Source organism: Hyalella azteca, unplaced genomic scaffold, assembly GCF_000764305.2.
Source record: "Hyalella azteca isolate HAZT.00-mixed unplaced genomic scaffold, Hazt_2.0.2 contig654, whole genome shotgun sequence".
NCBI classification, from domain to species: Eukaryota; Metazoa; Arthropoda; class Malacostraca; order Amphipoda; family Hyalellidae; genus Hyalella; species Hyalella azteca.
In genome coordinates, this window is record NW_025930993.1 from 122,868 (window position 1) to 134,592 (window position 11,725).

Below are 11,725 nucleotides of genomic sequence, written 5' to 3' on the forward strand. Positions count from 1 at the left end.
TGAATGTGTTAGTATTATGAGATTATGCATGATTATATTATGTGCTCTAAGAATGCCTTTTTAGAAATTATTCTCACGTTGTATCTTCGAGGTCAAATGATTCGTTTCCGATTTTTAAGCGAGATCTCTTGCATTGCAGGTTCGCGAGAAATACCCTCACCTGGAGAACCGTCAGGTGACCAAAATACTAGGCGAGTGGTGGGCAGATTTGGACGCGAACGAGAAAACAGGTTACCAGGAACTAGCGCGTCAGCTCAAGGAAGCGTTCTTGAGGGCGAACCCTGACTTTAAATGGTACAAGATCCCCTCGCAGCCCCCACGGCCTCCTCCAGCGCGACCATCCAACCAGAAGGTCCCGAGGCATCAGCCTAACCCGACCTCAACTTCCGCTATCACCTTTGGCAAACTTGCTGGTCAGTTATTTGTCATGAAACTGGAAGTAATTAAACTTTTTTTCAGCTTCAGGTTTACACTTTGGAAGGCTGGTAATGAATTGTTTGGAATTGTGCAGTTGGTCGCCGTGATATTTGAGTTCGGACAATGCAGGCAATCATGTTTTCCTATAGCTTCCCCTCTTGAATTGCTAATAAAAATCGCGATTATGTTTTACAGTGCGATATAAAGTCACGTTTGACTTTAATTTCCTGGACAACCAATTTTCACAAAACTTTTAACTTTAGTAATTTTCCACAGATGAGAATTTGATGGGCAGACTGAGCACTCTGCTGTCGCCTGTTCCAAGCTCTACAGCCCTGCACTCCTCCGACTTGTTACTAGGATCATCAAGCGCGCATTGTGAGATTTCTGCGAGAGAAGCGTCGTTTTTTGACCGCCCGGAGACACTTGATCAAAATTGCGGCGAAGCATCTGTGTGCCCCACAAGCGAAGAGGCATTGACGCTAAACCTCACCCACGCAACGGTCATACACGTGCCCCTAAGTAGTTCACATGCTGCGCTCTGGCGTCACGCTGCCTCCAATTCTATTGTGAGTCTTCCTCAGCCTAAGACATCCTGTCTAAGAAACCAAGAACAAGTGCTCGTGTACGAGTGCGACTCACGCAGGGACTTGATAAAAGTTGAAGATGAGGACTTGATAAAAGTTGAAGATGAGGACTTAATAAAAGTTGAAGAAGAAGGCATAAAAAACGAAGGTGAACATCTCTGGTCTTCATCTAGTTTGAATGATCCCGAGTTTTCAAGATCTTTTTCTGTTCCCAAACCAAAGCAAGAGAGCTTTTTCAGCAGCATCTCTAGCTCTGATCGCAGCAGACCTCAAGCTCCTAACGAACAAATTATTTTGCTTGAAAGTTCCGGAGGATCGTCAACAGTTTTGCGAGTGCCGAGTTTCAACCGCGGTGTCTTGCCTTCCGCTATCGAAGACTCAATCATAGCGCACAAAGAGGACATCGCTGTGAACGCCCTCAGCTCGCTTGCCAGCTCCTCTTTCGTCATTGCTAACGGAACTTCATCTGAGAATTATAATACCAGCAGCATTGCTCAAACATCATCAACGTGTGTTCAAGTTATTCCTGCTAATGACGTGTCTAGCCCTAACTGCATGAACAGTACTGCGTCGGTGTCAAGCGGTGGTGCTGTAACCTACGGTCCAATCGCTGCCTGCTCTATATCTGAGAGCAGCTCTATCTTTTCGTCTCAGGTTCCGTCACCAAATATAGCATCCAGTTATTCTAATTGTGTTTCTGCAAACGATACAACTGTGACGTACGCACCGGTCTTCAGTTCCCCCGACTGGAGCTACTCGAAAACAGTGCACATGTCTCAAACGCCTCCACAAATTTCCAAGACAAACAATTACAATACTTCCGTTAACGGCAACGCGTCGCATCTAATTTCTATGAACTATTCAGGCTGGGCTGCAAATCCTATTTCCCTTGGTGGCAACGTTTCTAGGCAGGCCACATCCTTGGCAACAACAGCATCAAAATCTACTCCGTCCGTTAGTGTCAATGTAAATCGACCATCACCAACAGCTTCAGCATCAATTGGTGGCACTGCATCTCAAATGTCAACATCAGTGACCACTTCAGCGGCTTCTCCAAACCATGTTGGCAATGCGACCCTATTGTCATCAACATCGGCATCGGCAGCTTTTAGTAGCAACGCTTCCCAGTTGACAGTTACGGCACCAGCGGCCCTAGCAAGTCCCATTGCAAACTTTCACAGTTCGATCGCAGAGCCTTTCAGAAGTGTGACGTCCTCGACCACACACATGACGCCTCCAAAGCCTCCCAAGAAACGCTACCTGCACGAGACTATGCTCAGGCCTTCGGCTTCCCCTCCTCTCGATAATGCATATAAAAATAATAACAATAACGATGCCAATGCCAATGATTACAACAAAGATACTGATGCCAAACGCATCAAGTTATCGCATTGGTCTGAGCCTTTGCTCAGCACTACTTCGCCTAAGGTCAGTGCTCGAATAGCTCATCGTCCACAATGATGTAATCGTTTCATTTATTTATTGTTGTTCTTATATGATAGTTTGCTGAAGCTAAACGCGTGAAAGAATTTGCAGCAGTACGGTACTTTCAATTTTTGAAATATTTAAAAATATTGGATCGCCGGTTCGCCAATTTAGAATGTTATTGTTGCATTAGTCGAATTTATTGAATTTTGTATCAATGATTTTGCAAATAGTGTATTTAACTTTTAGGAATACTTATATTCAATTACTTTCATTGAAGATGGTTGTTTTTAAATTGACTATTATTAAACAACTATGGAATGGCTAAAAATATTCGTAATTAACAAGCTGCCATTGAAAGCCTTTTATAGGTGATTAGCTGGTAAATTTATTTCAAGACATCACAGACTAAGGAAAAAGAAAGCAAAACTAAAGTCTGCAAGGAATTCACATCATTTAGTCCAGGTTTAATGTCCTACCTGTTACAGGTTGGTGAAGAGATCAACGTTTCCTCGAGGTCCACCGCGCGAGATTCGCCCAACTTGACTGCGGCCTCTTCCCAAAGCTCAGTGGATCTCGCGAGCAGACCTGCATCAACCTCTTGGCCTTACCGACCAGATTCTTCGTATCCTAACGCTTCTATTCAATATTACTTGCCCTCCAGTGAAGCATCTACCCGCCCTCATGAACAAAACCTAGGCCCGCCTGCGTACGTTGAACAGCAGCAACAACCGCTCAACTTGACGCACTCTCCTCTAGCGTCACCTTCCCCCTCGCCCGTATCTCGAGCCAGCCGTCCATCTCCTACGATCATGTGTGGAAATTCTGTATCTCCCGTTAATTCCGTGTCTCCAGTCAATGCTGTGTCTCCCTCAAATACCATGTCGCATGTAGATGCTCCTTTATCGTACGGAAGTCCCGCGCTCCGACCATCACCTCCTTTGATAAGTGGAGACCGAGCGTCACCCCTTACCTCGACAGTAGATCAGCCGCTGAATTTAATCATGCAATCTGGTGAAGAACGACAGGAGAAAGGAAAGGAACCTCAAGCGCCAGTCAGTGCGGGAGTGACTACTTTAGCAGTTCAAGCCTCGCATCAGTCCATCATCGACATGGTCGTGGACTGCCTTTATAAAACCCCAGATGTTTCAAGAGATATCTCTTCTTCAAAGCAGAATGAGCTAACTAATGATCTTAACATCACTAATAGTAAAAGAAGTACCATGGGTGCATTGACTTTTACGGTTTTGCCTGAGAACAGTCCTGTGCCTCAGCTCAATCGTCAAAGTCAACCGAAAATATACTGTCACAATAATACCGCGGATGATGTTGTAGCTACTTGCGCGACTGGGTCTCGCCTAAAAGTTCCTCGTCGTCCAATTCCCACCGAAAAAAATTCAATTCGTAAAGTTGTTCACTCTTCTTCTTTAGTAATTACGCCCTCTTCTGATGCTGTTGTCCCATTACCATTGATACCATCGTCGGTGTCGGATCGCGATGAAAATAAAGTTCAGTCACCAGATACTGGTCAGATACATGGGACTGACGGCGCCAGTGTTATGGAGAGTCCATTGGCTAATGAAGCTCCGGCCTCAAGGTCTGGTGAGAATGATATGACGGAAGATTCAGAGGTTACTTCACCATTTAGGAAGAAATCTAATCATCGCTTGAGAGCTTCTAGAGAGAAGAATGCTGTCAATAAACTTGCAGAAAATTCTATTCCTAAGAATAACATATCTGAGAGCCAAGTGAAAAAAGTTCCGGTTCACAAGACTCCTACAAAAGTCAAAGTGTCTAAGAGAAATTCTGCTCAGAACGATTCCGCTCATGCTGAGTCGAACCCTAACAATGCTGTCACTGTCATCAACAATGAGGCCGCTTCGAGTCCCGCTGTTTCATCGTCATGTCCTACAGTGACATCGAACGAGTTTGTTGCTGTTACGATTTCCGATCAAGCTTCAGCAACTTCAGCGCCAGACCGACCTAGTGCAGCCGAATCTCCCACACCTAGATTACCAGAACCAACCCCTGAACAGCACCGTCGTATCATAGACCAGACAATCATCAGCTCTATCAATCGAAACACCATCGACAAGGAGAAAGAAGATCGCGACTTCGAATTGTTCTGCAAGTCACAGCGCGCGCTGGAGCTTGGTGTGGTGGTGGGGAGTGGTTTTAATTCTAACCCAGTGTTAATCGGTGCTAGTGTACCAAAAAATGTCATAAGTGAGACTGAAAACCCTACTTCTCGGAACAATAATCAGCTATCGAGTAGTTCTAGGAACGTAAATACGTTAAATTCTACATGTAGTACAGAGCCTCCAGGTTCGCCTTTGAAAGAATCTTCTGAGGCAGTGAGAACTATACCTAGTGCTGTATCTAGGAGCAATAATAGTGTAAGGCCTAATGATTTCAGTGCGCGTAGTGAGGTTAGTGCAGTTGACAGTTTATCTACCTCTTCTGCTGTGACAATCGCTTTATCTGGTGTAACCGTTTCTCGGCCCCTGACTCCTAACTCTAACCTACCGCCGCCCTTTAATTCCATCCATGCTTCTTCGATCTCTGCGAGTGAACTATCGAAGAAAAATAATATACTGCACCGGACTGATCACAGCCTTGCGAAGAAGGTGGGTTTTAAAATTTTTATCTTAGTATCCATCAGATAATTTCCAAATAAAGTATTGTTCTATTGCTCATTTTTTGTACAAATTTTGTGAGTTATTGAATATTGAGCGATATTGAATATCAATATATTGACTCACATCTTTTTATAGGACTTTTTTTGTTGTGACATGCCTGTCATGAAGGCATAGAAATTGAATGAGAAATGAAAGATAGTGTTGTTGCGTGACTATTTCTTGCCATTTTTGGCGCTAACTTCTAGAATACCGACAATTCTTGGACTAACCGAAAAAATTCCTGAATCAAATTTATATTAAATCTATTTCTCAGGCACGTCGAGGGGGCTGGTCGGGCCGATCAGGCGAGGGTGGGGCGGGAAATCGAGCGAGTCGCGCCTGTAAGGGCAAACGCTACCAGGAAATGATGGATGAAGGCGTCTTACAGTCGGGACGTCGGGCACGCACGCGCACCTCCCTCCACCAAAGCAGGTGAACAACTAACCGTATCCACTGCGAAAAGTGGGGGTCTCTTGTAAAAATGAGACCGGGGAACCACAACAACAGCTGCGAAAAGTTGTGAACAGAGACATTGAAGTGAGTTTTTTGGCGCACGATTGGGCCTTTCTTTTTGTCAACAGGATTAGTTATGGTTCTTTTCAGAGGGCAGAGATAGTGAGTGGAGTGAGGTTTCTTGCGCGCGTTTGGGCCACTGTCTGTCTATTTTGCGCACGATTTCTTATAGTTTTTCAGACAAGCAAACGCTACCAGGAAATGATGGATGAAGGCGTCCTACAGTCGGGACGCCGGGCACGCACGCGCACCTCCCTCCACCAAAGCAGGTGAACAACTGACCGTTTCCACTGCAAAAAGTGGGAGTCTCTTGTAATAAAGAGACCGGGGAACCACAACAACAACTGCAAAAGGTTATGAACAGAGACATTAAAGTGAGTTTTTTTGCGCGCGATTGGGCATTTCTTTGGGCAACAGGAAAAAACTATGGTTCTTTCCAGTGGGCAGAGATAGTGAGTGGAGTGAAGTTTTTTTGCGCTCGATTGGGCTTTCTTTGGTCAATAAGAAATAACTTTGATTCTTTCTAGTGGGCAGAGATAGTGAGTAGAGTGGGGTTTTTTTGCGTGCGATTGAGTCTTTCTTTGGTCAACTGGAAAGAACTTTGGTCATTTTTCCTGTTGGCGGAGACAGTGAGTGGAGTAAGGGTTCTTAGCGCGATTGGTTTTTTATTGCACAACGTAACGGAGAAAGCTACAAGGACCTCCTAGCCGTTGGGTCAAATCACTCCCGCGTTTCTTTGCACTTCAAAGTCAGCAACGAAAACTTGTCCATTAAATGTATTGTTTATCCATATCTTCAATATTATCTTGTGGGAAAACGTTAGTTTTAATTGGAGTTTAAAATTGACAGTGCATTTAATAGGTGCGTGAAATGGCAATAAACTATGCCGAATTGATTTTCCCACTTGACGACAGTTCAATGTTGCAGCTGAGTAGTGGATGAATTTTATTTCATTTTTCAGAATGGACGAAGGTGATCGAGGCGACGAGCGAGACGATGACCCAAAGACCATGGAGACGATGGAATCTCAATTCGAAAGCCCCGCTTCTGACTCAGCCTACCACCTCGACCTGGACTCTGACCACGCCGCCACGTCTCCTGAAGATGATATGAACTTGGGACTTGTGGAGCCGCCCCATGCCAGGTGAGCGTGATAACTTTGATTGATTTGAGGCACTGCGGAAAAAAGTAACTATGCGATTCTTGAGTTTTTCAAACGTTGGTGTATCTATGCGCTAGTAATTTAAGTTCAAAATTGTTGTCTTGTCATTCCGCATCAGGCAAAGGATAATATCTGAACTTTAATGTAAAATTTCAACTCAAAAACAGCAATTCCTGAGCCGAAGGCTCAGGAATTATAACTTGGATGTAAACTTGTTTTTTCGTGGGTGTGAGATAATTCACCGTAGAATTATCATGATGGTTTGCTGGTGTCTTTCCAATGCCTGATCCGCAAAGCTTGCAGGACTCTTCAGCGATTATCAATGTAAGTCATGTAGCTTCACTCGTGTCGTGACGATCTCGTAGGTTTCTTTACACTGGTCCGTCGACTTGCTCAGCTCTGCGTATCTATTTGTATTACTGGAGGATGTTTGTACTAAAACTTTTTTCTGAGCTTACTATAATTAATGTTCGCTAATTTATTTTAAGGAAATGTAGGGAACAAAATATAGGTACTATACTTGAGGTGCGTTACAATTTCATACAATTTTCCTGACTCACTCACTCCCATATCCGTTGTATTGTAAATAATGTAAAAGTTCACACAAAACGCATTTTGAAGAGGTATGTGACAGATACTAAAAGGGAAAAGTTGTAAGCATCGCAGTTTCCATCCTTTTTAAAACTCCATCCTTTTTTGAACAGTGATTACGAAACTAGTTGGTATGACTTCTTAACGAGACTTCAAACTGATTTTTCATCACTCACTTATAATGAACTTGTACATTTCTCTGGCTCCGATTAATTGAGAATTCACTTATTACCAAAACAAGATACTTATTTTTCTACTTCGTTCCTGTTCAACTAGCTGAAAGTATTGGCTTTCCATTCTTGGGTCTTGATATCCTCTCTGAATTCATTGTCCTCCATACTTCCTTTCTCTCAACTGATTAAATTACACACGTTACACAGTGGAGTCTCTGGAAGCGGAGCCCGCAGATCTGATGCTACGGGCGTCCACGTTCCACTTTCCAGTCCGTCCTTTACTATCGAAACTAGCAATGCAAGCTCCAGGAATATCGTCAACTCTACCGCTAACTCCCATCATCTCCCGCCGCCGCCGCCTGCCCCGCCCTCTGGTGGCAAATATCGCAAATGTTCCGCGTCTGCCGCGGCAACCACAAAGCAACAGCAGCCAGAGTGCGTCTTGCCTCAGAGCTTATGAGCCTTGCGTCCTGTTGCTCGAGATCAGTGGTTCTAAAACTAAGGGAAGTTAGCCCTCTAAGGGTTGTTATGCCCGAGACTGAGAGATAATACTCATTGAAAGTAATTTTGCCGATGGTAAATTTGCCCCATGCTGAAGGGAGCTTGCCCTCTTGGGGTAATTTTTCCAAGGGTTACTTTACCCGAGCTAGTTTTGTCCAAAATTGAGAGGAGTTTAACCCCTGAGGCTAATTTTGTCGGAGGTAAATTTGCTTGAAACGGAGTGGAAAATCAATACCTGAGGGTAATTTTGCCGGGGGTGATGGAGAGGCGCGTGATTTAACCATGTATATTTAAATGCTACAACATTTTATGCAAAGCGTAACTGTCTCATTATGAAATGGTAAATTGGATGAAACGGTAAACAAGTCAAAGAACCACTGCTCTCGATCATTTGCGTTCAAGAATTTTTTTTTTTTCGAGCCTTAGTTGCCACCTGCCAGCAGGAACGTGGTGTTTCACCTCGCTTTTCCCATCTCGTGTATTTATTTATTGTTGCATTTATTGACGATGAGTGTTTTTTGTTGCGCTGCACTCTAGTGAGCATTTTGTCTTTCGTTGTCTTTAGTCGTATCAATTTAGATTAGGTATTTTTTTTGGCATTCATTTCACGTCTTCTAAATACCGTAGTTTTCTTTACACGTCGTTTATTGCTTGTAAATTTTTCACTTACTTTTTGATTGCATTCCTCTTTACAAATTGTTGAGCACTTTCGTTGCGTTTGAACGTGCTTGATAACATTGCTTGTTCATATTCATTTGTGTACGAGCTCTTAGTCTGGTAGTTGCGAGATAAATTTATTTCTAAGAACACAATTTCTTTTGCAAAATTTATATCATTTAATAACAGTCGTTCGCTTTTCTGCGTGTTTATGTAGTTTTCTGTGTTGTTCTGCTGTTAAAGAGTTTTCTTAGTAGTCTTACGTTTTTTATAATCTTGTATATTCTGTTTAACTTCTCAGATTTTTTTATTTTTGTAACTCTGAATACTGGAGGTTGTATGCATTTTTTTATTTGTGCTGGAATTTGGCAAGACATTTTATGTCAAGACAAGTTGACATCGAAATGCATCTTTGAATTTATTTCGTTCGCATTTTGATTCGTAAAATTTAAAAATCATAAAAAGCTCATTAATATATCTGAAAAATAAATAAATAATTTATGTTCCCAAAGCGAGACTAGTTCATTTTTATGTCATGCTAATTTTTCGCTACTTGCCGTGAGTTCGTTGAAGACTTCACCTTCTGTTTCTTTTATTATTCTGAGCAGCAATTTTGACTTGGAGGCGAAAATAGAAGCCCTACCATACCTGAGCCTCGACGACTTCACTCGTCGCAAGAAGGAACACAAGAAAAAAACTTCGTCTTCTTCCTCAAGCGGCGCGTCGCTCGCCCCCCACAACGGCGCGGCGTCGGGACCATCGAACTCCAGGGCTCCTGACGGCGGCATCAGAGACTCGCCCCTCAGGGAGGAAACTGGTCGTCCTGCTGCAAGAGTCGATGGTGTGTATTGAGATACGTTACATTTAAAGGCTATACAGATCATTATTATGTTGTCACATACCGATAATAATGTGACGACGTTGTCACATGGTTTGTTTTGAGAACCATTGTATTTAAATGCTATACAGATCATTATTATGTTGTCACATACCGATAATAATGTGACGACGTTGTCACATGGTTTGTTTTGAGAACCATTATATTTAAATGCTATACAGATCATTGTTATGTTACTTTTTAGTTTGTTTCACGTTGTCACATGGTTTGTATTTAGAAACATTACATTTTAATGTTATACAGATCATTATTATGTTACTTCCCTGTTTGTTTCACGTTGTCACATGGTTTGTATGGAGAAACTTTTGTTAGTTTGAATACTTTTTTCAAGATTTTAATGATGACTTTGTTTGCTGAACTCTGAACTTATTCTTTCTTGGAGAATAGAAACTACAAAATAATAGCATTCGCTCATTTCTAGATGACAAAATGTGATTAAAAATTGTACCCGCATTTAAGATTGATAATTCTAGATAAGTAATTATGTTCAAAAATTGTCTTTAAACCAGTTTTATTTCTTGCAGGAACATCACATTTCTCATCAAAAGGCGCCTATGGTAGCCGAATGGATCAACAGTCGTCCTCTCACGCGGCACCTGAGCGCGCTCTTCATCCGCCTCGCTTAACAAACGTTCACTACCGCCACCCTTCCAGTCCACACAACCCATCCGGACCACACAAAACTTCCGGTCTTCACAACGCATCCGGACCACACAACACATCAGGTCATCACAACACATCAGGTCATCACAACACATCAGGTCATCACAACACATCAGGTCATCACAACACATTAGGTCTTCACAACACATCAGGTCTTCACAACACATCCGTTCATCACAACACTCCCGGTCCACACAACACATCCACTAGCTCCGATACTCACAACCATGTCAACCATAGCAATCACGTTTCCGAAGCAAGTCGTTATAAATACAATACTAGCGACGCTAAAAATCCAGTGAAAAATGTTCCAGGTAGCGAGGCGAGCACCGCAGTATGGAGTTGTAGCGTACAGACCAGTACGAGTAGTACAAACAGTGGCAGCAATTCGTCGCTGAACAATAATAATAGCAGTAGCAGTAGTAGCAGTGAATGTTGTGATGACTGCGATCACACTCCTCTCACTGGCTCACAAAGACGTAAAGCGCGTAAACAGTCCATCACTCGTCATGATCCGCTCTCATCTAACACTAATCTCAAGGGTAAGTCATTTCACCTTGAAATAAATCAAGAGTTTATGCCAACACCTATCGTTGAATCAATATATGGTGCTCTTTTACACTAATAAGCTCAGTGATCGGGGATAGTTTCTAATATCACCATAATATCTATAATCGAATACTGTGCTCATCTGCATTAAAAATGGGTCTTAATATGAACATATTAATGAAAAAAAATTCAGACAAAGCATCAACATTATTCATCTGAAAGATAATTTTCATGGCAAGAATATTTTCATATATGAGCTTGCTACTTTTCCCGGGTCAAGATGCTGGTGTCGGCTTCCTATATTGTGGACAAACGTCAGTTGCATCTAATTTTGGTCTAGTGCTTTGCACATTCCCGTAGGCAGCATAAGGCATCGAATCCCAGAGTCCATTTGTTCGGGCTTAGCTAAAATTTTAGTTTATTATAAGCTAACGTTTACTTGTCTTGCAGCTTCTGTTGTGGATCCCGGTGTGCTGTCCAGTATGGGTCTGCAGACTCTAGCGGAGGCTGCCCTCGAACACCACATCATGAAGACTTAGTTAGACTCTCACCACCACAGTGGACGGGATGCCGCTACTCCCTCCAGTCCTCAAACATCATGAAGACTTAGACCCTCACCACCGCACTGGACGGGATACCGCTACACTCTCCAGTCCTCAAACATCATGAAGACTTAGACCCTCACCACCACAGTGGACGGGATACCACTACACCTGTCTCTTATACACATCTAGATGTGTATAAGAGACAGCTGTTGCTCGAGATCAGTGGTTCTAAAACTAAGGGAAGTTAGCCCTCTAAGGGTTGTTATGCCCGAGACTGAGAGATAATACCTGTCTCTTATACACATCTAGATGTGTATAAGAGAACGACTCATGATGATGCGGAGTGGAGTTAACATCGCCACTGTC

At 42.9% G+C, this 11,725-nt stretch overlaps 1 protein-coding gene across 1 annotated transcript in view; it reads left to right on the top strand.

Annotated features, from left to right (window-relative positions):
• Positions 1-11,522, top strand: part of LOC108674603 (serine-rich adhesin for platelets) — a 29,857-nt gene extending 18,335 nt beyond the window's left edge. The window contains exons 3-11 of the mRNA XM_047880552.1: positions 140-413; positions 694-2,432; positions 2,918-5,056; positions 5,382-5,539; positions 6,582-6,764; positions 7,754-7,981; positions 9,313-9,545; positions 10,127-10,807; positions 11,265-11,522. Coding sequence (XP_047736508.1) covers positions 140-413; positions 694-2,432; positions 2,918-5,056; positions 5,382-5,539; positions 6,582-6,764; positions 7,754-7,981; positions 9,313-9,545; positions 10,127-10,807; positions 11,265-11,353 — 5,724 coding nt within the window. The 3' untranslated portion in view covers positions 11,354-11,522. The remainder of the gene's footprint in view (positions 1-139; positions 414-693; positions 2,433-2,917; positions 5,057-5,381; positions 5,540-6,581; positions 6,765-7,753; positions 7,982-9,312; positions 9,546-10,126; positions 10,808-11,264) is intronic.
• The last annotated feature ends 203 nt before the right edge of the window (positions 11,523-11,725 follow it).